The sequence below is a fragment of the Neospora caninum genome, chromosome X, assembly GCF_000208865.1.
Source record: "Neospora caninum Liverpool complete genome, chromosome X".
NCBI lineage: Eukaryota > Apicomplexa > Conoidasida > Eucoccidiorida > Sarcocystidae > Neospora > Neospora caninum.
In genome coordinates, this window is record NC_018396.1 from 1,218,913 (window position 1) to 1,244,381 (window position 25,469).

A 25,469-nucleotide genomic window follows, 5' to 3' on the forward strand; every position below is an offset into this window, starting at 1 on the left:
GCGCTGTTGACCCATTTTCTGCTGGCATTTTCGTTCTTCTTTCCGCGGGTAAACGAGAAGCGAGATTTCCCTTCCTTCGCGGTAAAAGCGGTGAGTCGGACGAACACCCCCCCATTCGGCGCGGTTTTGCCCCGGGCACAGAACGGACGGCGGCGCCGACTCAGGACGGAAAACGAGGGACGGCAAATGCGACCAGTTGCTTCTGAGGGGGAAAAGAGAAAACAGAGACGCGTTCGCCGCCCCCCAGCCACAAGGATGTGAAGAAGGAAACCGGGGAGAGACACGAAAGAAGGCGAGCGTCATGTGCAGCCGAATTTTGGTGGACGCTTCACATACGGCACGGAGGATCGAGAGACAGGGGATACAACACACCGAACAAGAAGGCATCAAAAGACGTGTGGGTAAACGTGAAGCCGTAACCTCTTTCTTCAAGGGGTGATCCCCTCATAGGGGAGGAGCTGCTGCGGGGACAGTGAACGGGCGTCCAGACGACCGGGTAGTGCTGGTTAGAGAAAGTGAAGAGATTGTTGGAGGGGAGAGAGAGGGAGCGAAATGGAAAAAAGTTGAGAGTAGGACGATTGCTGTACCGAGTGCACTTTGAAAACGCGACTTCGCCTTCTGCGCAGCATTCCACCTTTCTCTTCCAAAGTTTCTCTCTCCGCGCCCCGACCGCCAAACTTCCCGTAGGGAGGTGACTACAGGGAGAGAACGCTCGATCACGCACGGGAACAAAAGACAAGGTGTGTTTCACTAGAAGGCAACAGAGAAAACGCAAAAGACAGAACCTTGGCGACGCCCTCCATCATCTCACGTGTGCCGACTACAACTCCCCCTGTTGCTTCCCCCTAAGAGACTTACAGCCCCGCGCACATTTACTGCCGTGCGCCTTTCGCTTGCCGTCTGATTCACTTTCTCATTTCCACCACTGTGGAACCTCTTTGGGCCGACGAGAACGTCTGCTGTTTCGCAACTCACAACTCGCTTCTGTAGGTAGTCGCGCGCCCTTACCAAAGAAACCCGACACGAATCACCGCCAACAACGCAAATTTTCGGCTACCGGCCTACGTCTACTTCACCAGTGACAAGACAGAGCTCAGTGAACTGCACGGCTGCCTCCCCAAGAGCCTTCCCGTCAGCGAAATTCCCTGAATTCGTACATCTGTGCGACCGGTTACGGACCTTCTGCTTGGATGCCAAAGTGGACAAGCCGCGCTGACGGCCACAGTTGTATGGCTTTTTTTCGTTTGTAGAGGTGTGTCTTTTCCATGCAGTGCATTCACCAGCGCCAGCAAACTTCGTTAAACACGGATGAGCTGTCGGGCGACAAGCAGCAAGAAGATGAGGGGAATTTATGACACATAGCCGGTCGGTCGGTACGGAAGCGACACAAGTAGGTGAAGGTGGGCAAGTTGCTGGACAAACATTGTAATTCGCCGTGCTGGCTTTTGGGGATTGGTCAGGCGGGGACGGAGGAAGACATACCCAAAACGGGCCGACGAAAGCCCGGAACAAGCCTCGACGGCTACAAATCCTTTCGATGCTTGCGCACCAAGTAGTCTGCTGGCGATTGCACAGAGTGTCTGGAGCTGCCAACTCTTGCATGCGCAGTTTTTAAAGGCGGCTTTGTTACGTAGGACCAGCAAAACTGCAGTTTGAGCACAAAACACGAGGCCGGTCCCTAAAATCGGAAGAGACTGACTATACACCCGGGGGACGACCTGCGTCTTCGGGGGCTCCGCTGATGCCGCAAACTATCAGCGCAACATAACCCTATTGTGAAGCGTTTTGGTGCTAAGGCTCTCCCTGTTAATGATTGGAGAGAGGTCGGCTTTCTGCCCGCAGTTGCCGCGTTAGAGAGCAAGGGGAGGCTCTGTGGAAGCCATCACGTATTCTCTGCTTCGCTGGAAAACCCGCTGCGGCGCCCAGCCTCGACTTGCCCCCTCAGCTACAGAGCTGCTTCACACCTCGTCGGTTACCAAATTGCCAAGCATTACTCCTGCTTACGGCGATCAAAAAACATGCACCGACACACCCCAGAGTCATTGTCATCCCGCGCCTCATACGTTGTCCACTTCACCACATCGAGACTCCCTTGGCACACGCGAGTTCGCAACATTTGAGGGGTTGTCCTGCCTTCCAGGGCAGTTGCAGGAGGTGTAGAATACCCGAAACTCTTCCCTCGGTTCACTTTCGTGCTTTTCGGTCCACAATTAAACCCCTAATTTCGCCAGTTCGCGGCTCTCCAGCCGTCGACTAATTTACCGGGTAGAGCGATTCCCACAGGCGCATCACCCTGCCTTAACTGCTGCTGCTTTTCCTTTTCACTCAAGAAGGAACAAGCGAAAGAATTGGATTTGGTATCGTTGCGCCGCAGACGCGTAACTCGCAACAGCGAGAGAGCCCCTTCCGGCGGGAAGCAACCAAAACTTGATTGCTCGTCCGCCGGCACTCCACGTGTGTAGAAGGGTGGAGGGGATAGCTGGAAGAAATGTGAACCCTTTTCTTCGGTATTTTTTAGCGCGTGCACCGGAGTCTCGGAGGCGTCAAAACTGGAAATGGTTCGGTTCGGGTGGTCGTTTTCGTGCTACGGACGCTGCAACAGAGTGGAACTGGGCGCACAGTGTGATCCACTAGCAGTGTCGCCAGCCGTCGCTTTTGGTGACTCTTTTTCTGTGTACATACACCCGGTACAAACGCAGAAGAAAAAGGGTTTCTCGAGGCGAGCGGGTCATCCCCATGTGGCATCGGCGGCGAACCGCGATTTCTCTGCCATTTTCACCGTACAGTGCAGATGTCACCTGATATGGACGGGAGCAGGCGTTCTCCCGCGCGCTGTCGCCTCGCTCTCTCCCCGTGTCCGTGTGTGTGCGAGGCCGCGAAAGTAGAGACGCGACTCGCTAGCAGGCGGACAGTCGATTGTCGCAGGAAAGCCTGCGCGCGACGATCATCGAGCCGGGGACGAGAGGGAAGCGTCGAGGGCGGGCAGGACGAGGCGATGTGTCGAGCGCCTTCTCCTCTCTCTCCTGTCGGAACTGAACGCTTTTGGAGCGTCGATGAATTTCCCAAGGGCAGACTCTCCTGTCCGAAAAAGCTACAGATCCACGCAAGCTGTGCGACAGCTGCAGCAATTGTTTTTCGGGGCACAAAAAAGCGTCTCGGATGGACTGTACTTTCCACTCTGGAAAAGAATGCGCAAGACCATCGAGAGTTCGTGCCTCCCCGTCGCGCTGGTTTTTCTCGATTTTCGCAACTGTGTATTTCTTCCCTCGTTTTTATTATGATCTTCTTCCCAGTTTCAGTCAGTCCTTGTTAGGCGTCTTTTCACGTCTTCGTTGCTTCATATCCCCTCGCAACTCTCCGGGCCTCGTTTGATACACGGCGTCTTCGCCGCTCTCTTCAAATCCGCGCCTCCCCTTGTCCAGTGGTCCGTTCTCCTACGCTTCAGGACACAGTGTGCAGTTTTCCCTCCGTACATTTCCTCCCCGAACTCTCTTTTTCACGAGAAGCGTGTTGGCGGTAAACAGCACTCCCGTTCCCCCTTTTCCCGTTGTTGGGCCCTTTTTGTCCCCGTCGACTGGTTCCTCCCCTTCATCCCGTTTCCAGTCTTCTCGCTTCTTTACTATAAACATCCGCGGGTTCCAGCGTTCGCTTCCTCCCCACGCATCGGCAGAAAATTCAATCTACAGTGGAGCGAGTCTTCTGACTAGGACCCGAAGGCGCCTCGGTTCTGTCCCTCCGCCGCAAATCGGCTTGGCGTCGTGGAAGCGGAGAACCCCTCTCATCAAGAGTGAGACAGGAGGAAAAGCAGTTGGCTCTACACCCGCGAAACTCTCCAATTTAAGAACCCCCCAATCTCTCTTATCTTGTGTGATTGATCTCCCTAAGTTGCGCTCGTCGAGCCCGCAACGGTCTGATGTGCCGTCAACGGCGTTTTAGCTGTTTTGCTTCGTCTTGGGGAACTCTTCGTAACATCGCAGTTTTTTTCTCGTGGTCGCCTCGTTCCTCTGTTCCACTGTCTCCTTCTTAGTGCGTATCCCGAGAGAGCGCGGCATGAACACCAGGCAGTTTCACTGGAAAAACGCATCGATGTCCCGGCTACAAGCAATAATACGTGAGGGAGAAACTGCAACGACGGAGAGAGCTGTGCGAAAAGAAGAACAAGGGAACGATCCTTGCCGTTCATGCACATGTTCCCTACATACAGCGGCAATATATATATATATATATATCTGTATAAATAGATAGATAGGTATATTGGTGTTGTTACCGTACTCTCTCGTTGTCGCGTGCTCATTTGTCGTGTTTTCATGTTTCTTCCTGGCGTTTGGGTAGCTTGCTTCTGTGTTTTGTCTCACTTTTTCGGGCCCCACTTTTTTTCTCTGTTGGGTGAAACTCTTCACCCTCTCATCTAGCCCTATATATATATATATATATCCTTTACCCCACTTTGAATTCACGGAGATGGGTTCTCATTCACTTTCTTGGTTGTCCTGTGCGGGTGACGATTCGTTGAAAAGCTCTCAAAGGAGTTGTACGGAACATGAGGAATTTTCGCCATTCTTCCCTGTGCTGGATGTCTTTTCTCTGGTGTCCTTGCAGCTGTCGCGGCTCTCTCCTCGATGCTGGTGTTCTTGGCAGTCGCGTCGGCCGCTGCCAGGTGTAGAGGGCCTTTTCAGTAAACACCCGTTTGTCCCGTTTCTGTCGCCACAATGTTGCTGTCTTCCCTGACTCTGTAAGTGTCCCGCAAGTCACTTGCGGCCTTTCGCCGTTCCTCGAAATGGCTAGAGATGACCAGGGAAGTTCGAGCGGGAGGAGGGGAAAGGTGGACGGGAGCTTCGTGGGAATGAACCTTCTGTGGTGTTACAGTTTTATAGACAGGTGAAGCAGCGGCTGTGCTCATTCGTGTGCTGACGCCCCCGTGAACACGTGCGTATATTTGTACACACTCTCGTGGACCTGTTCGCCTTGTCTGTGCATCTATCGACAGCTGCTGAAAGTGGAGGCTTACTGCCTTTCTCCCTCTCGCTCTCCTGGGTATCGATAGACATTAGCAGTGTGCATTTTTTAGCATCGAAATCATTGCTGTAAACACACGTTTGTGTTAATTTCTGGAGGTCCATGTTTCTGTTCACGGTCTCATATCTTCACACACGACTTTGTGGTTGCATGTTGGTACGCACGATGCCTTCTCTGCGTCTCGGTTCGTCCACGGACACGCCCAGACGCGTCGCGAACGAGTGGGATTTGTCTGCATATATAGCTGTCTCTCTGCTTCGAACTGTGACTGTCGCTCCAAAATTCATTTTCCTCTTCATGTGGGCGTTTAAACCCGTTCGCAAGTCGTAGCATTCGCTCTGTCTGAGACCCGAGAGAATTTCCATGTGTGACGTGTACTATTTTCAGAAACGACGCGATTTTGTTCTTCGCCTTCCTGTATTCCTCGTCGGACATCTTCATCGACTGGGAAAGTTTTGAATCGTGCGTCAAGCCGATCCAGTATTGGCTTCTCATCTCCTACGCGTCCATCATCACTTTCCGCCTCTCCCACTATCTCGGCCAGTGTCTGTCGGAGGTAAATGCTTCGGCCTCAACTAACAGACGAGCCGGAAACTGCGGCAAACAACGCTTTCAATCTCTTTTCGCCTCAGTCAACCTTCCTTTTCCTCCCGCGATATACCCGTCACAATTGGCCTTCGTGCTTCACTCTTGACTCGTCTCCCTGCATGCGCGAATAGCGTCCCGCTGCCCCGGCTCTCGCTGTACTCGGCTGACAAATAGCTCGGTAAAAGCAAACGTTTGCGTCTGCACTTAGGCGTCGTTCGTCTATTCGCACGTGGGGGTTTCACGAGATATTTTTGTGTAGCGCGCAGCACTGCTTGTCAGTCCTCACAGAAGAGAGACACGTGGCCAAAGGGAAAAGCCAGGGGCTCTGTCCTGCATCGGGTTCCTCTCGTCCAGTTCTTCCGGGTGTTGTTTTTGCTTTCACTCGATGCCGGTCTCCCGTCGCCTGTTGCGTCTCGCAGGATGGAGAAGACTTCATTCTCTATCGCCAGAGAGGGCCGCCCTTCTGGGTGAATGTCCTCATTCTTGGAATCCTCTTCCCCTTTTTCTTCTGCTGGACAATTGTCGGGACAGTCTGGTTCGCTCAAGTCCAAAGCCAAACGCCACAATGTGTAAGCTCAGGCATGCGTTTCCGCATCGGAAAGCCCCTGAAACTGCGCCTTTCTTCGACACGTGCTTCTCCGCAGGCGTCTACTCCCATTTCCATGCCTAGGTTCTGCAGTCACGTGATCATACGTATATGTGTTGATGTCTGTATATCTAACATAGGCATACAGATACTTTGATTTCTATGCATGTTGTTTGCATTGTACGTTCTTAAATCACTCTCTATACAGGAACATATATATATACATATATGTATATGCACATGTGTTGGCTTCTGCCGCATGCAATCGTTTGGGATATCATCGAGGTGTGCACGATTCGGCACACGGATGCATGCGGAGCATGGCGGCTTTTTTGTGAGCTTCCAGAAACGCTGTGGAGTGGGAGCCTGGGGGCGGTTTAAAGCGCGTTCCCGTCTTCTTCGGATTCATTATATTGAGAAAAGCGAGACACGACCCCCAGTGTCTCTCTCTTTTCGCCCGCAGAGGGTCGTGCCAGCGGGTGGATGTGCGTTCGTGGTGGAGCTAGTCCGTTTTTTCGAGCGTCTCCCCCCCCCCCCCCCCCCCCAACCGCGCAACTCGCAAGGCGCGTGCCCGCTGCCGATCCGTTGTTTGCATGCAGCTGCCGCGCGGCAGTCATCCGTGGTTCTTTGTCTTCTGGCTAGTTCTCTGCTACGTTTGGATCGTCATCTACATCCTCTTCATCGGTGAGAGAGACGGACTTGGACACGCTCGTAGATCTGCGAGGAGTTCTTTCTGGAAGCAAAAGAAGGCGTAGAGAGTTAGAGTTCCACATTCGTGTGCATATATGTAGTCCACATACACATATACTATATATATATATATATATTTACACACATAGATACATGGCACGTGTGGCAGGGGGCGCGGTTGCAGGGTGCACTTCCGAGAGGAGATGGCGGACGGTCAGTGGCAGTGCAAACGGCGCGTTTTTGCGTTAGGTCCACACGCGCAAGTCGCTTTCAGTTTCCCGGAAGTGGATTCATGGTTTTTTCAAAAGCTCCTGGCGCATCGTGTTGGTTTTTCAGCGATTGCGGCGGTTTTTGAATATCGCGCCCGCCGCGCAGAACAGGAGTTCCAGATTTTGCAAAACGAGGACATGCTTACAAGGTAAGACACGGTAACTCTCCGTTCCTCGCACTTCGTCGTTTGTCTCTGACTTTCCCCCATGAAGCTCCTCTTCTTGCTCATCTTTCTGGACTGTCCTTGCTCATCTGGGTTGCCGTCTCCTTTGTCATTCCTCACCTTGACACATTCTCCCTATCTTCTATTTACATTTATACATATATATATATATGTATATATATATATATATGTATATATCTATATACATATATATATATATATATATATATATGTATATATCTATTCGGGGGTGCGAGTGTCCAGCACCCGTGTTTCGCTGTTTGTCCTGTTCACCTTTTCCCTCTCCCGTGCTCACATCCAGTTTTTTCGATTTTTCTTCTCTGGTGTTGCTCGCCTCGCCGTTCACATTGCCTCCACATTCCCCCCACCGTGGGCGACAGTTGGTTCACATAGACAGGTCCCCGTTGTGGAACAGAGTCCGGTTCGAAATGGGCTTTCACACCCCCCCCCCTTCGGGCTCCTCGATTGCGTTTCCCTTCTTCAGGTGGGGACGGATCAACGTCTTCGCGCAGTACGGCATCCACATTCTCCGTAAAGGTTTGACTACAGGTGCGCGAAAAGGGGCGGAAACTTGATTTTTCAGGCGCGTCCTTTGGCTGTCTCACTGATGTGCTCACGTTGTTTCCGACCCTTTGGTGAAGACCGTCGTGGAGTTGTGCCGAGCTGCCGCGTTCGAGTGACAGCACCTGCAAAGAAAACTCTCGACCTTCCGCGACCGTTTTTTCGCCTTTGCCTTGTGGCGCGTCAGACCAAATCCAGCGTCTCCCGCACGAGAAGCTGGCGACCGTCCCCGTGGACCAGCCCGCGTGCTCCATTTGCCTCGACGACTTTCGAGCCGGAGACGACGTGCGGGTGTTACAAGCCTGCAGCCACCTCTTCCACAGAAGGTCGGGAAACGAGGCATCTCCGTAGAGGCAAGAAATCTGCGAAACGGCGGGTGCATGTAAAGGGGCTTCACGCACAACCACACGTGGACATCCTGCTCCTGTCAGTCAATATGTATATATATATATATATATATGTATGTATATATATATATATATATACATATATACTTTGGTGTGGCTGTGCATAGGTATTTGTGTGTAGGATAGGACTCGGTAGGCAACTAGTCATGTGGATGGGCATGGGCAGAGAGTAGTGGACGTAGTGCACGTAGCTCGCCTGGAAATGCAACTTTCCCCAAACTTCTTCGTGCACCGGAATCTCCCCCTGGCAAAATATAGTGCAACGTGCAGATTGACATATATATATATATATATATATATATCGAGTGTGTTCATTCTGGCTGTGTTGTGTGTGTGTGTAGTTGCATCGACATTTGGTTGCTGCGAAACGCGATTTGTCCCAACTGCAAGAGCGCAATTTACTGCGTGGGTGGGGCAGGGCGCGAGGAGCCTTGCTGCAGGATCCATGACGGCGAGAGGTTCTTCTCCGCCGATGCAGATGTGTGGCCTTCGGAGGAGCCTTTCAGGTGGAGCGCCTCTGATGGCGGCGCCGACGAGCACGCATGCGAAGACGGAGAAGGTCCAGGTAAGCCGCCGGTCACACGCGATCTTCAGCGTGGACATCGGCCGCACCTCGGAGGATTCCGCGCTCAGACGACGGGGAGATTCGAGGCAGCAGAGGCGGGAAGACGGGCGAGAGAAAAACTGCATGCACCACGTTTCCCCTCCAAACTACCGCTCTCTCGTTACCTGCGAGTTTCTTGATTCTCGCAGCCCTAGGGCACACAAGGGAGCTCGCGGGCGAGGCGTTTGCGTTTCTTGTCAGCCTTGTGATTGTCTCTTCTTTTGTGTGTTACATGCGAGCAGGGATCCTTCCCCAAAGTCGCGTGTGAGTTGCCCGGCCTGGATCTGGCTGAGCTTTCGGCATGCGAGGTCGGCACTTCTCGCCTGCGTCGTCGTTTCCGTCTTCGCGTTTTTCTTCCTTTTCACGCTTGCTGGTTTTCCTCCTCCCCACCCCCGCAAAACAAACCAGCAGATGAAAGGGCGAAAGGATTTTTGGTGAAGAGCGGCTTTAGAATTCTGGATCTTTCACAGGGGGGGGATCCCTTTTTCACTGGCTCCTAAACGGGCAACGGATATCTCCATCCTCCTCATTCGACTCCAGATATATATATATATATATATATACATATAGATGTATATGTATCTATCTATATATATATATGGGTGTATCTCTTGGTTGTCGGCAAGAGGAAATGTGGCGCTGAGTTAGGTTCTGGCTTCAAGAGACAGTGGGCAAGAGAGAATGCAGTGCTCAAGCGTCGTTTCTGCCGATTGTGCGCGCGGTCGGCGTATATGCGGAGTGTCGAGGCAGGGGCGCTTGCGGAGGCGAAAAGGACGTTCGCGGGTGTGTGCCGCAAAAATTCTCGGATGCTGGTTCCTCTGTGTTCGCGACCGGGGCAAATGCATGCAGTCACGGATGCATGCGCGGTTGGTCGGATTATTTCCCTTTTTTTGAGCTCACCACGTGGAGCGCATGCAGCAGACGTGGGTGCCTTTTTCGCGTCGGCGCCAGGGATGCGAGAGCCGAGAACGCCGGGAGCGAAGTGCTGTCTAGATCTTTTGAGAGAGTGCCTAGGTTTAAGTTAAGACAAGGATAAGTCCCTATGCGGCATCTAGACATTTTCGGAAAAAGATCGAATGCCAAAGGTTGGAACGCGACGCAACAGGCAGCTTTTGACGGAAGCGTTGGTGACCTAACTAGGGGGTGGTCAAAGTGTAGCAAGTTCGAAGAGGATCTATTCTTTTCGACATGAAAGTCTTGAACAGGTTCTAGCTCCAACGAGGTTTAGGGGCACAGCTTCTCACAAGGAGCAGGATGTGGGGAGTCTTCTGCATCGCAGACACGAAGCTGAGGCGTGTTGTTGTCTTCAAGCGACGCCACGCTACACAAGTAGCGTTGGCTTCTTTAGCACAAAGAGGGGAGAACTTGGAGAGAAAGTTTCGTTCGAGACAACGGGCACGCGCGGGGGGACGTGAGACACAATCTGCGCGAGAAGTCCGTAGTTCTTAATATCAGCTGTCTCCAGAAGCACGGGAGCGAGAGGCGTGTCTTTCTTGAGGATTTGAAGTGAGCGATAGAGAGGAAAGCAGCCAGGCGGGCGAGCGGAATGACAAAGAAGGCGAAGAAGAACGTAACAAGAAAGGGACACTGGGCGTGCTCCGACGAGGAAAGCTTAGGTTGTGCGCGTTTGCGACCGCGATTCGTTTCCGTTTTCCCCGTTTTCTTCTCCGTCTGTGTCCGGCCTTTTTTCTCCCGTGGCTTTGTTTTCTTCGACGCTGCCCTTCCCTGTTTTTCCTGGTGAATGAGACTGCCTCGGCTTCGTGTGCTGACGTGGCTCTCCAACAATTCCACGCTCTCCGCTCATAGATACTCTCACATCTAAGTGACCGTTTCGTCAAGGGCCAATGGCGTCTGGTTCGGTGTATCTGTTTTTCCCTCTGTTTGTCGCTGCAGTTTTGTGTGCGTGATCTGAAGTGCATCTGTCTTTTCCCTGCCGCATGCAGCATAGTCTAGATCTTCCTTTGCATGCAATGGACGTGCGCCGATTGCATGTGCACTCGTCTCTCCTGCCGTTTTTCCCCACCACGCAATCGTCACACTCGGCGCTTTCAGTCGTCGAGACCTCTGTCGACTAATGTTTTTGCTGAGTCCATTTGACGCCAGACGAGGGAGTCTCGCATGCGCCGAGGCAAAAGCCAACAACAGCGAAAAGACCGGTCAGGCCTCATTCGACTAGAGAAAGGCAAATTCTGTAGATCTTGTGCATTTCAACACATCCAGCGCCTCCGAACGGTGGGGACAAATCGTGTAGGAAAGATTTGACACGCATAGACGACACTTCAGACGAATCGCAGAAGACCAAAAAAGCACATCTGTCGTTCGAGGGCAGAAGCGTCGCTGTAAACTCAAGCTGCTGAACCGCAAAGGTGCGAAGCCCGTGCGGCACGAGGAACGGAAAAGTGCGGACCATCCAGGTTCGTACACGTTGTATACGGCGCGGTGCACACACGCTAGAAGGCCTGTACATACTATACAGATGACAGCTGAAACGTAGGCAGCCGCACGTGAACTTACCGCAAAAAACCCAAGGAGTCTACACATATATAAGCGGTCTACCACACAGGTGGATAGACCGTCTATCGGAAGATAACGTTATATAAATGCCTTGTAAAAGATATATATATATATGTGTATATATTTGCATGTGCAAGGCCGACTATAGAGTGGGCTGAGTGTGCTGAGACGGGGGAATGAGATGCGTGGTAATGTGTTCGTCGCTGTATTTGTGGAGTCAACCTCCTGCCTTCTGTGACCGCCACAGCCAGAGAAGAAGACCAGAAAAGGCCAGGCAGTAATAGGCGAAAAAGGAAAGAGGAAAGACACAAGCATCTCAGCGTGCGCGTAGGCAGTGACGCCGTCAAGCGAGGCAGAAAAACAGCCGCCGGAGTGGCGGAAGAGCAAAAACGAGAGGGTCAGAGGAGCAGTGGAGACACTGGGAGAGGGAGAAAACGGAGGATGGAAACAGAGAGGTGAGAAGAGAAAGGAAACGCGTCATGCGAAAAAACGAGAAAGGAACCTTGTGGATCTTGCCGCGAACTGAGTCTGCTGGTCAAGGATGCGTGCACGGACTTCGATCAAGAACGAGCAGCGCCTGCTGGCAGATGCCACCTCCGATGGCCGTGAGGCAAAAATCGCAGAAATAACGAGACGAGAAACCAGACACGAAATGAAGACCGAAGCCACGGGTCTCTCCACGGCACGAGAAAACGAAAAGGAAATCGGGAAGGGAAAGAAAACGCCACGAAAAGTTCGCCTCCCCTCTGAGCCAAACGCAAGCGCAGATGTACAGCTACACATATATATTTATACTTGCAGATATATAAATACATATAAATACATATAAATATTTATATACATGCATATATATATATATATATGTACATGCGCGAGGTCACATCTCTCTAAATCTACATCGACATCCACATACAGATTTCGGCTTCTAAACAGATTGATTGGGTGCGTGATATCAGTCGGCAGAGATCGGCGAAATGCCTCTTCTTTTCTCGATGCTTTCGTCTCCAGTTTCGCTTCGTCTGTGTGTGGGCTGTGTCTCTTCCTGCCGGATGGCGGGTCAGTCTCTCGAGTGTACATGCACCCCTCGTACACGCAGGGGCTTGTGTGCGGGTTTGTGACGTCGACTGCTCGTGCTTTCCTTCTGCGTCTCCCTTTTGGGAGGCGTCTCTCAGTGTCCCTCCGCGTGCTGCTTCACGAGATTTCTGAGGACGTAGTGGAGAATGCCGCCGTTCTGGAAATATTTCACCTCGAGCTCCGTGTCGATTCGGCAGCGCACGTCGAAGGTCTTCCCCTCTCTGGTCTTGACGGTGATGAGAGAACCGGGAACAATCTCCCCCTTGTTGAGGGAAATACTGAACTGCTCCTTCCCTGTCAATCCCAGGCTCTCCGCGTTCTGACCCTCCTGGAACTGCAGCGGCACGATGCCCATGCCCACGAGGTTCGTGCGGTGAATGCGCTCAAACGACTCTGCAATGATCGCCTTCACACCCATCAGGTAAGGGCCCCTGCAAAAGTATACATATACATATATATATATATATATATATACATATATTGGAATCGAGTTGGATCGGTAGCTACCTGTATCCGTTCCTTCACCGATTCTATCTTCACTGTTTGCCTTCGAAAACAGCGGTGAGTCTTCGTTTTGTCCCAATCTCATATATCTACACATACGTATATATATATATATATATATATATATATAGAGAGAGAGAGAGAGAGAGAGAGAAGAGAGACGGGTATCTGGATAGGGAGATAGAATTATACATGAGACTGCAGATATACGGATAGATACGAAAGAATGCAAACAGATTCGATTTGCCGTGAGAGTCTTACTTTGCGGCCCAGTCGCGAGAGCTGCCACTTCCGTATTCCTTTCCGGCGAGAACAATCATGGGTTTTCCTTCTGCTTTGTATTTCATCGCGACGTCGTAGACAGGCAACACTTCTCCAGTCGGCACGTGGACAGTCTTGGGACCGTCCTTCGGGCAGAGCTTGTTCACCAGGCGGATGTTTGCAAACGTGCCACGAACCATGATCTAGAGAGAAAACAAAAGAGTAAGAAAACTGTGAGGAAAGTGAGGAGAGCGAGGAGAGAGGATAAGTGAGGGGACACGGCGCTGCAGCGTTTCGAAATGCATCCGAAATACACGCACGAGCGAGCTCCTGCTAAACTCGCCTAGCCACCCGCCTCTGTCTACCCCGAGGAGAGACACGGCAGCGGGAAAGCAAAGTCGGAGAAAGAAGCGTAGAACGGTGGAGTGACGAGGCGGGAAGAAAGAGAGAAAGAGAGGAAGAAAGAGAGAAAGAGAGGAAGAAAGAGAGAAAGAGAGAAAGAAAGAGAGAAAGAGAGGAAGAAAGAGAGAAAGAGAGAAAGAAAGAGAGAAAGAGAGAAAGAGAGAGAGAAAGAGAGAAAGAGAGAAAGAAAGAGAGAAAGAAAGGAAGAAAGAGAGAAAGAGAGAAAGAAAGGAAGAAAGAGAGAAAGAGAGAAAGAAAGAGAGAAAGAGAGAGAGAAAGAAAGAGAGAAAGAAAGAGAGAAGGAAAGGAAGAAAGAGAGAAAGAGAGAAAGAGAGAAAGAAAGGAAGAAAGAGAGAAAGAGAGAAAGAGAGAAAGAAAGGAAGAAAGACGCATGGAGATCGGACACCTGAAAAAGCGAGAAACGCCGGAGTGTTTTAGAGGACACCCCCTGCAGGGAAGCAGAGCAAGAAAAGGACGGCGACGCGTGTGCGCAGCCTGTCTGCTTCGTCGAGGTCTCACCTCATCGTTGCCCCGCCGGGCTCCGTAGGTGTTGAAGTCCTTCCGCTCCACACCCTTCGCCTGCAAGTACTTTGCTGCCGGGGAGTTCATGGCGATGTTTCCAGCTGGGGAAATGTGGTCCGTGGTGATGCTGTCCCCCAGATTCAACAGGCAGTACGCGTCTTCAATGTCAGCAATAGGCGACGGTTCTTTGCCCATTGTCTGGAAAAAAGACACGGAACAGAGACAAAAAAGAGGACAAAACCAAATGGAAACGCGGAGACACACGTCAAAAAACCGTCGTGGAGAGAAGACTGTCGGTGCTCGTGGAGGGTCCAGTCTGCTTACCTGGAAGAAGGGCGGGTTGTGGATGTAAGTCGATTTCTCGTCCCACTCGAACAAGTCGCTCGCCTTGGCTGTCTTCAGGGCGTTCCACGCCGGCGTTCCCTCAGTGATGTGCTCGTAGATCTTCACGAAGGCGGAGGCAGAGAGCGCCTTTGCCTCCACTTCTGCGATTTGGCTAGAGAGAAAGCACGCGAAGCGCATGCACACAGGCACACAAGCGCGCAAGTTCAAGCACAGACACCGTCGAGGTTTCTTCACACTTTGGCTTCACTCAAAAAAAGCCCGCGACGCGCCTCCCTCCAGTCTCCTCGTGTGAGTTTCTTTTTCCTTGCAGGCGTGTGCCTTGTCTTCAGCTCTCTCTCTCCATCGGCGCGAATCTCTCCTTCGCTCTCTGTATCTCATTCTCCGTACCTCTCCGTACCTCTCTGTACATCTCGATCTCCCTGTCTCTTTCCAAACCCGCCGACATGGGTGAATCTGTCTAGCGAGCGTCTCCTCCGTTTCCTCCCCGTCCCCCTTCTCTCCACGTGTGGAGTCGCGTCTTCTCCCCGGTACCCGCTGTTCCCTTCCCCCAACCCCTCGCCCGTTCGTTCTTACTCGCGGCTGGGCCAGATGTCTCTGAGGAACACGGGTTTCCCCTCAGAGTCGTTGCCGAGGGGTTCGTTTTCGAAGTCAAAGTCGACGCGACCGGCGAGCGCGTAGGCGACGACGAGGGGCGGCGAGGCGAGGTAGTTTGCGCGCGTGAGGGGGTGGACGCGGCCCTCGAAGTTGCGGTTTCCAGAGAGGACTGCGGCAACCACGAGGTCGCCCTTGGTGATCGCCTCCGACACCTCCGGATCAAAGTCTCCAGTGTTGCCGATGCACGTCATGCAGCCGTAGCCGGCTGTGTAGAAGCCGAGCTTCTCGAGGTCCGTGAGGAGACCCGAGCGCGCGAGGTACTCGGTGACGGCTTGGGAGCCTGGCGACAGGGTCGTGACAATGTACGGCGGCACAGAGAGGCCTTTCTGCACGGCGTTGCGGGCGAGCATGGCGGCGCCGAGAATCACTCCGGGATTCGAAGTGTTGGTGCAACTCGTGATGGCCGCAATCACCACCGACCCGTTCGTCAGCGTGTAGGTCTTCCCCTGGTAAGTCATTTCAACCTTCTTCTCCGCCTGCGCGTCGGCCAACCCAAAGCCCTTGAACCCCACAGGGTTCCGCAGCGACACCTGGAAATCCTCCTTCACGTCGTTCAGAGGGACGCGGTCCTGCGGTCGCTTCGGCCCCGCGACGCACGGCTGAATCTCCGACAGGTTCAGCGACACGCGATCCGAGAAGGCGATCGCCTCGTGCGCGCCCTGGCCCGCAAACAAATAGTTCGCCTTCGTGTACGCCTCAATCAAATCGACCTTCTCGTCCGAACGCCCGGTCTGCTTCAAGTAACGGAGCGTCTGTTCGTCCACGGGGAAGAAACCCATCGTCGCCCTGCAGAACGCGAAGGAACACAAAGAGACAGAGACAGCAACGGAAAAGTACGGCGAGCGGGGACGCGAAGGAACACAAAGAGACAGAGACAGCGCGCAAGAGAGACAGCGAGAGAGAGAGACAGCGAGGAAGAGAGAAAGAGAGAGGGCTTAGGGTGTGGAGATAGAGACGGCGAGGACAGCACTCTGAAGCAGAGAAGCGTGCGGCGAAAACGTGCCAGGAGACAAAGGGAGACGAGGGCCTTCCTTTCTTTCTTCTTTCCTCGCGTGATCCTCTTTCTTTCCACCTCTCAGTCTCCATCCCGCTTCTTGGTTCCCGCTTTCTTTCTTTGAACTGCAAAAGGGGCAGCTTTTCCCTCTGCGACTGACCCGTATTCAGGGGCCATGTTGGCGACGGTTGCGCGGTCCGCTAGGGTGAGGGTTTTCACGCCGGGGCCGTAAAATTCCACGAACTTTCCGACAACTCCTTTCTTGCGGAGGATATTGGTGACAGTGAGGACGAGGTCAGTGGCGGTGACCGAGGGAGACAGCTGGCCCGTCAACTCGAAGCCGATGACTTGCGGCAACACCATGGAGATCTGCTGTCCGAGCATGACGGCCTCGGCCTCGATGCCGCCAACCCCCCAGGCGACCACGCCCAAGCCGTTGATCATCGTCGTGTGCGAGTCGGTGCCGACTAGAGAGTCGGGGTAGAGCAGAGATCTGTTTCCGTTCTTCGCTTTGTCCATCACAACCCGCGCGAGATACTCCAAGTTCACTTGGTGCACAATTCCCGAGCCGGGGGGAACAATGAGCATGTTCGAGAAGGCCGTCGACCCCCACTTCAGGAAGGAAAAACGCTCAGAGTTGCGCTCCATCTCCTTCGCCAAGTTCTTCTCAAAGGCCTGAGGCGACCGGGAGTAGTCGACTTGCACTGAGTGATCAATCACGAGATCCACGTCGACGAGCGGATTGATCTTGGACGGCGGACCGCCGAGACGGGCCATCGCGTCGCGCATCGCAGCCAAATCCACCACCGCCGGCACGCCCCTAAAAAAGCATGCAAAACCGCGATTCGCCACAGACACACCCACGACCTCACGGAGAGAACAGCGGGGAGGAAAAGGCAGCGGGCTTGGGGAGGGCATGTGTGTTGCGGCGCCGCGCCAGGACTGCAGGTGAGAGAAAGCGGCTCTGTGTGTTTTGTGTGTGTGGGGAATTTGTTTCGACACGTCAGAGGGCGAAAAGACCCGGCCGTTTTCCAACGGAAGGAGGAACTTGGATACGCAGGGAGGTTCTTCGATTCACAGCCGATTCGCCCAAGGAGGAGAGACAAGAGACACGAAGCGTGAAGTCGAGAAAGAAAAGACGAGGGACAGAAAGAGGGGCATGCGTGGAAACGAGCGACGGAGAGGCAGGAAGGACTGAGAGCATGCGACAAAATCTCTGTCGAGAGGAGTGCCGCGCTGAGGCGTTTTTCTGCCTACGTGAAGTCTTGGAGCAGAACTCGCGCGGGCATGAAGGGAATCTCTTTTTGGGCCTGGCTGGACTTTTGCCAGTCGAGAATGGTCTGAACGTCCTCGGGTTTGATGCTGAAGCGGAGACAGCAAAAGTTGAAGAGACGGCGACAGAGCGTGAGGGGAAGCGCAACGACCCCGGGGACCGCAAGAGGGGCTGAAACACCAAGGACGCGGGGACGAGAGGGTTGCAGGAAAGTCGACGAGAAAGCGGACCGGAACTCGAGGCACGGGAGAAGATCCGCACTCCGGGCAGGACACGCACAAGACAGAGAAGAGAGAGGTCGACGAGAAACCGTCGGCAACGCGAGAGACGCTGTGGAGAGAGGCGCGAGAAGGCAGGCGCCGGCGCGAGAACAAGAGAACCGGAACGAAGAGCGGGCACGAAGGAAAAAGGGGAACAGGGCTCAGATGAGCGGAAAACGAAAGGTTACCTGAATCCATCGCAGTTGCGTACTGCAGACTCGAGAAGAACGCGGATTGAAAAAGGCAGCGTCTTGAGGCGGTCATCTTGCAGAGCTAATAAAATAAAAGAGGAAACGCACGGTCACAAACGATTTTAGGCCCGCACGAGGAGAGGGAGCGCAGCGAGAGAAGGAGAGATCATTTGGCGGGGCAGAAACTCCGAGTGGCGGCAGGCCTCGCCCGCGTGGTCCCGTGGAACTATCACAAGCCCCTTCTCCATCTCTGTGGTGTTATCAAAGTGCGGCGTGTTTGTTTTCGTTCTTCGCTTTCGTCGACTTCTCAGTCTGCGTCCCTCTAAATCCCTTTCTACACACTTCCTTTCGTGTCCGTGTTAACATGAGTCGAGCCTTCTCCCCTACGAACACCAGCAGGCTGGCTCTCCAGCGCTTTCCTCTTTCTCCGCCCTTCCTCTGGGGAGGCGCTTCTCCGACTCCCCCCGCCCCCCCCTGAAGACACGAATCCGTCCTCCCCCACTCTGTGTATGTGAGTTTCGCGTGTGTCTCTCGTGATCGAAAAAGCTGCATGAAGATGCATGCGGCCAGACTCTCAGGGCCTGCGTTCGCAGTCTGGTCCCTGTCGCCTCGAGTTCCTCACCTCCCAGGTCGTAGTACGTTTTCTGCGTCCCCTCCAGAGTCTTCGCCGCGAAGGCGTAGGGATTCGCCTTGGTTGACATGTTTCGCGCCTGCGAGAGGGACGCGTAGAGGCGGGCGTTTCGACTCCCACAGGCCGGGCTGTCGCTCAAGTTTCCAGAGCGTCGTTTTTGCTCGCCCACGGCGTGCGAGGAAGAGAGCGAACACGCCTTGGCGAGGAGAGCGCGGGAGTTTCTCGCAATCGACGGCTGCGCCAGCGGGGCCGAGACACCCGACCACGGAGACGGGACGGAGTTTCCCTTTCTCGACAGGACAAGTCCAGTCAGCGCCTTCATGCTGCCAGGCAAGAGAAAAGAGGAGGCAAGACGCGAGAGCCCGGGATTTTTCGTAGAAACACGCGGAGAGAGGCCGATCGTGGATCGGGTTCCGGCGGGTGAAGCCCTCGGAGCGACGCAGCGGCCAGCGCGCGGGGGAAAGACGGCACTGTGACAAGACGGGTCGCGGGCGAAAGGAGATGCGGGAAGAACTTGGGCGACGAGAAGGACGAGAAAAAACGCGCAAAAAAGGATTCGCATCGACACACACGAGGGGCCGGAGAAAGAGTGCAGAGATGCGGCGCAGCGCGTGAACACCGCGTGCGCCACACCAAGAGGACGGGGTACGGGCGAGCGGGGGAATGGGGAAAGGGAGGGACACGACGAGGGAACGGAAAGGCAAACGCCAGAGGACGGAAATGTGGACGGCGAGAACCGCAGCGACAGTCGACGCAAGATGGCGGAGGGGAACAAAAAGCGGAGTGCCCGGCACGCGCGACAAAATCCTTGACAACGCAACGGGGAGGTGTTCCTTCCTTCCTCTCGGGGAAAGACGAGAGGAAATGGGGAAACAAATCCAGCGGCAAAAACGATTTCGAAACGAAAATGAAAAGGCCGGGTCTCTGCAGAAGAACACGCTCGAAAGACGCACGCGCTCGAAAACACGACGTGCTTGTTGAACACTGTCGCAGCACACGAAAAGACTGCCGCTTCATGTGCGCGTGCTCCTTTCCTCCTAGAGCGTCGAAGCGAAACAACGCGTGTTTAGCGAGTGCATGTCTTCAAACGCAACCGCTGGCCTTTCCGCGTCGCGACTGCGCCCCCCTCCTTCAGCAGCTCTCCTCTCCCGCGTTCCAAAACGGAAAAGGCGGAAACAAACAGTTTTCGGTGCTTAGGCACAGAACATGGTTCGTCGAACCCAACGGGTTGGCGGGCGCACAAGCGCGAGTACAGGCGCCAAGCTCAGGAATGTGCAAGCGCGTTCGACACACAAAACGCAGGGTCTTCCGGGAAATTCCCCATTCTCGAGTCAAAAGCAAGTGAGGGAGCCTGTGGCGAGAACCAAAAACTGCGCGAAGGCCCGTTCCGCACAAAGGAAAAGCAAAGCTCTGGAAAGACCCGTTGCATGTGTGTCATGCCAGTCACAAAAGACGATATAGACACCGGAAATCTTCGCGAGGACACATCGCGATGTTTCCGGATCGAAACGAACCCTACCCTTGAGTAGCTGTTACGTTAGGTACGCCGTACTCTCTGCTGGCGAATTGACGGGGATGTGTGAACAACACAGCGTCAACGAAACTTACCGAGAGGGTCTCAAGGGATGCTGTCTAGAGTGCGGAGAGAAAGGCGCCTCGCTTTCGCTGCGAGACTCAATCGGTTCTGCGGGAGCAAAGAAGGCCAGTCGTTCCAGCGAGGAAGCAGAAAACCTGGTCCTACCCCTTCAGCTGTTGCAGCGCCGGTAGATTGGCGAGTTTGAGATTCAGACCTCGTCGCGGGAACGGAGCAGACAAGCCTTCACGGCGGAAAAGGTCTTTAAATGCTAAAGAATACATCGAAAACAGAACACAGTTCTCGTTTCTCGCCGGGTGGTTTTTTGGAGGCAACGCGCCGAGCGCCGCCCACCGCCCCCCTCCCCCCGCAGCGCCATCGTGGCATTCCCACTTTTTTCGCCGCCGGGCGTTTTGTCACTTTCAGAAGCGAATGTTCCGACGCTCTGCGCAGGCGGCATTGCCATCAAGCGGACCTCATCAAGCTGTCGTTTTTCCGTACCAATGCAAAGTACCACTCATCCAGAAGCACGGAATCCTAGTGTTGGTGGCACACCCTTCCGATCTGAGTCGGCCAAGGAACCGGCACAGGTCACGAGCCCAAGAAAGCAGAAAGAGAGAGATGAACAGAATGCAGTGGAAGGTTTTTTGCCAGAAAGTAGTGGGAACGAACGATATAAACGGAAGGCGACGCGTCCTCTGTCTGCCGCAGGCCGGGAGACATGGGGGCACATGCATTCTTTGAATGTGTCTACCGACATCGTTGCCGAGTCGAACGAGATCACGTCAAACAGATTTCTCTGAGTGTATGTGCCCACGCTTGGGGATATCTGAACATTGATATCTCAGAGAAACGTATATCTGTATCTCCTTGCGGATATATATCAACGAGGGACCCCAGCTGTCATTCCTTGAAAGCGGTTCGCTTCCTTTCATCCCTCGTGGCTGACACTGAGAGTCGTAGAGGTACGTCGATAACAACGGCAGTTACCGCCCTCGTGCGTCGAGCTGGAGTCTTAATTTTCAGTGTGTGTTTACCTCGCTTGTCGTCGTGACAGCAGAAGGATGTTTTATCGAGGCAATTTCTTCCTGGCAAGGCATGTGCCACAGGCACCGAGTTCAAAGGATTTCCTAGATCCAATTTTGCCAGTTTTGACGAACAGAGAAGCATATACATAAGCGGTGCATGATGCCCCCGTATATACCACATAACGGGTATCCAAGTGAGAAGGAAGTAGCACGAGACTACGCTTTCGACTTGCTTTCTGTTTGAGCGCGCCCTACTGTATGCAAAAGGTGAGGAAAACCTCTGGGCATACAACCAGACCGTGGGAAACACGATCCAGTCGGTGAAAGAAGGCGCTACAGCTCCCGTGCCGTCGACAGTGAAGCTTCAGAACATGCACAGATGCGTCTGAATAAACATAGTGAATCAGCTAAGCTAAACACATGAGTAAACATACCCATGTGTGTATTAAGGATGCAATTTTTGGATATCGTGAGGTTGCCAAGTATACCGTGACCAACAGCGGAGAGAGAGCACTGTGGTTAATAGCGAAACAGAGACATTGGTATCCACTAGTGTACGACAGCTGTGTAGAGGACGCCCTTGTTGGCCATCTAACGCATGTGTTTCCCCGAGCTGGGCATTAGGGTTGGTTGGTCGACGATACTCCTTAAGTCATTCCTATGCATGTATGTTCTCTGCCAGAAGGCCATGTGCATGTTGGCAAGCACGGAAGTAGTTCCCAGTGTGCATTGATGAGGACTGAATATACAAGCGCACGAATGGGCGGATATAACATTTACAATTAATGCCTCTCAAATTTGTATAAATATCCGTGTATAAGTTTCCGTATTGTTGCGATTTCCCGTTTCGTTCTTTGGTCGTTAGGCGCGCCTTGCCGAAGTGAAGATCCGCCGTTTCCCTGTCTGTGCATCATTCCGTATGATTACGCGAGAGCGCACACGTCAAGCACGCACGAAGGACTAATCTCTCTTTCCATCTCGCAGAAGTGAAGATATGCTTCTTTTCCCCTCTCCTCCTAAAAAGACCAGGTTTCTCGCTGCACCACATCGCGCGCGAAGGGGGCACGTCTTGGAACTGGGGGTTCGCTCGCAAACAGTGAACGGCATTCGCTTTGATGGCTTCCTCCTACACACGCTAGACGAATCATCCTCAGCGTGGTTGCTTTTTGCCAGCCTCACGAGGTTCAGCTCTTTCTTGTGGCCGTCGTGTGCCGTGCATGAGATGCCTAGAGAGTATCGGTCTGATTGTAAGCGCGTGCCGGAGTTGACCCTCTCGAAGCCTCGTAAAGACACAGTTTGAAATCCAACTTCAGCTGGGATTATAATTAAGAAGCAAACGACAAAAGAAGTGACACAGGGGCGAGGGCGTGATGAACAAGGCCGCGCTGAGCAGACAGACAAAACGCCATCGATCAGCGGAAGGGGGGAAAGCGGCTCTCAACAGCCCGGGGCTGTTGTGCAATGTGATTCGTCATCGAACAACAGCTAAAACCTGGATGGGATTCTCTCACTTTCCATAAAAGACACCAAAATGAACTTTTGAGTTGAGGTGAAAGATATGAAAAAGGGGACTGGCCGGTTTTCATTTCTTTCGCGTGCGTTTTTCACGGGAGCCTGCGGTGTGTCCTGGTGTCTGGTGTGCTGGTGGCCGGGCACGTACGTGTGCACAGAAGTGACTGGAGTTTCTGTCGATTTCCCTGTTTCATTCCTCCAGACGTCCACGCAGTTTTAGCGCTTTCCCGGTCCGCGTTTCTTCGAGCGAACTGCATTCTTCACCGGGGATGTGGAAGTTCGTACGCCGCCTCTGCGCTGTTGCTCCGCATCTGCAAACCAATGTACGGAAACTACCAACGCAAAAAAGGCGGCCACAGCAGACAGGGTACACTCAGCTGAAGTCAGTGCGAACGTAGAGCTAGTCATAGAGCGGAAGGAATACCGTTTGACTATAGGCGCGACCGGGATCGTATCCGCGCGACAAGGCGGTCGCTGTTTCCTTAATGAAAACAGAACTTCCGAATCAAAGGACAACGGAAACGTTGAGCGGCATCGGCTGCGATGTTAGATGAGTCGATATGTGTAGATAAGAGACTCCGCCTTCGTCGTTGTCCCCCATTTCTTCCTCTTCTCTTCGTTGTCTCCGTTCAAATTTGCTCAATACCCGAGACTCGATACCAGAAGACGGGACAAAAGACATAGCCGCTCCTTCCTTTGTGGTCACGAAGACAAACAAGCACAATGGACGGGGCACACACCAACACACAAGCCAGCGTGGCATCCCATACACCGCCATCTCCCTGTAAGGCGACGGACAGGACCGCCGAAAACATACGAATGATGACAGCGGCTGTGGCGCTCTCTATGGGTGACATCGACGGGCAAGATTTTGATTCGATGATTGCACTGTATGGACAAGAAGATGAACAACGAGAAATCATCATCAAGAAAGCCAGGTACAAATCAAATACCAATACATACACCTGTTGACAAACATATGCATAAGTATATCTACTGCCCGACATATATATATATATATATATATATATAATTGAATCTAGGGAGACGGAGCGATTCTCTGTGTATATGTGTTCGTGTGTAAGCATTCATTCGGTAGAAGTGCTTTTACGGTTGTACGTTCGTGTTGCAGAGATATTTTGAAACTGGCGAAACAGGCGATTTTTGCCCTACACAGACGAGACGTGGAACTCAGCGAACGTAACATCAAACACTGTCGTAGAATTGTTGCTGAGGTTGTACCAGTTACACAGGAATTCCCTGCTCTTCGGTTCCTCGGTAAGCAACAATTATATATATATATATATATGAATATATGTACATGTACTTGCATATATGCATAAATAATATCCATATCTTTCAGTCTCTCTCTCTCTCTCTCTCTCACTATATATATATATATATATATTGAGAAAGGTCTGTAAAACACTTGATTCTGGTGGCCGTGCTGTCCTGTCAATATGAACACGTCTTTTTAGCTTTTCTACTTTTCCTTTGTCTTCTCTTTCCGAATATATACCGTGATCGTTCTTCGCGTGGCTCTCTTCCTGTTTTGTTCGTGTGTCTACTGTTCCGTTCCTCGCTCAGACGAGGTACACTGGTGTATGTACACCTGACCGTGGCTCTCTCACGGGTTTGTTCGTTTCTGTTTTTCCTAGTCTCCGCAGCGTCCCCGGGAAGCCGACTGTGAGCGGATGCCCGACATCGAATTCGGTGTCCGTGTCGCTTTCTCTGCTGCTTTACAGGCATCTTCGTCGGAGCCCTCGAGGAGATGGCTGAAGCTGAGATCTTTTATTCGTTCATTTCCGAGCGGCGGCTGCCTCAGTTTGCATCGCTCCATCCTCTGCGCGTCGAGGAGTATTTAGGGGGCCTCATGGATTTTACTGGAGAGCTCAATCGGTAAGGCCCCAAGTCTAGGTTGCGTCTCGCTTTTTCTGTCTCTACGCCCCATTTGTGATAGGAAAACTTCTAGAGTTTCTGGATCTGTGCCGTCTGGTTCACGTCGGTCCTTACTAGCCTATGTTAGGTCTACAGGAAGGTTAGCGGTGTGTGGGCTCATGATTTCCACGGTGTTTGCTACTCGAATGTATTTGCTTGCGTGTGCCTTCTTCGTCTTGGGTCTCAGCTTCGCCGTTCTCCGAGCAACCGAACAAGATCTGGACACCGTCTCTGTCTGCAGAGACTTTGTGAACAAGATCCACGAGAAAATGCTGCTTCTGGACCTGCGAAACTCGCCTCTGCGCCGAAAGTATGACACGCTGAAGTACACGGAAAAGAAACTCGAGTCTCTCTGCTACGAACTGCAAATGGGGCAGCGCCTAAAAGGCGTTATTCTCCCATCGATGGCTTTGGAGCCCGAACCGATGCCAAAGGCGGACGCTGAGGAAAAGGAGGAAGGAAAGTAGCAACGCATGAGAAAACTTGGAAACGCGCACTTTTCACACACTTGTCGATACGCCCCTCTTCCGGGGGCGAGCGCTGGTTCGGGAAGTTCCGTGGAAGGTTCGGGCGCGGGAACCATCTTGTTTCTCTGGATTTGCATGCCTCGGAAAAAATATGGAACAAATCGACGTGCCGCGACCTCCGAAGAGACTCGCGAGACAGCGACCTCCGAAGAGACTCGTGAGACAGCGACCTCGCAATTTTTTAGTCAACTACCGATCTGCGTTCGTCTCTTTCGTTCGCGTCCTGCCTTGCCCCCGTTTTTAGCTGTCTGCCGCACTGGCATGGATGGCACCCCGGCCCGAAAACCTTTTGCAGAAGAGACAAAAGCAGACTGGACATAAAAGAGAAAGGTGGTGGCGTGAGGAAAACAGTGGAAAGCG

General features: G+C 52.9%; 3 protein-coding genes across 3 annotated transcripts; 2 read left to right on the plus strand and 1 right to left on the minus strand.

The window, feature by feature from the left end:
* Positions 1-4,709: 4,709 nt before the first annotated feature.
* Positions 4,710-9,174, plus strand: NCLIV_046240 (putative zinc finger (C3HC4 RING finger) protein; the record flags this gene model as incomplete). Its single annotated transcript, XM_003884174.1, has 9 exons — positions 4,710-4,732; positions 5,404-5,572; positions 6,024-6,173; positions 6,790-6,874; positions 7,217-7,298; positions 7,819-7,883; positions 8,083-8,221; positions 8,644-8,867; positions 9,149-9,174. The coding sequence occupies 9 exons, from the start codon at positions 4,710-4,712 to the stop codon at positions 9,172-9,174; spliced, it is 963 nt and encodes a 320-aa protein (XP_003884223.1).
* Positions 9,175-12,588: 3,414 nt separating this feature from the next.
* On the minus strand, positions 12,589-18,853 carry NCLIV_046260 (Iron regulatory protein-like protein, related; the record flags this gene model as incomplete). Its single annotated transcript, XM_003884175.1, has 9 exons — positions 12,589-12,925; positions 13,260-13,462; positions 14,181-14,381; positions 14,508-14,679; positions 15,102-15,968; positions 16,337-16,996; positions 17,434-17,538; positions 17,898-17,982; positions 18,523-18,853. 9 exons carry the CDS (start codon positions 18,851-18,853, stop codon positions 12,589-12,591), a joined length of 2,961 nt encoding a protein of 986 aa, XP_003884224.1.
* Positions 18,854-23,463: 4,610 nt separating this feature from the next.
* Positions 23,464-25,049, plus strand: NCLIV_046270 (putative translin; the record flags this gene model as incomplete). Its single annotated transcript, XM_003884176.1, has 4 exons — positions 23,464-23,582; positions 23,777-23,922; positions 24,390-24,543; positions 24,770-25,049. The coding sequence occupies 4 exons, from the start codon at positions 23,464-23,466 to the stop codon at positions 25,047-25,049; spliced, it is 699 nt and encodes a 232-aa protein (XP_003884225.1).
* Between the last annotated feature and the right edge of the window lie 420 nt (positions 25,050-25,469).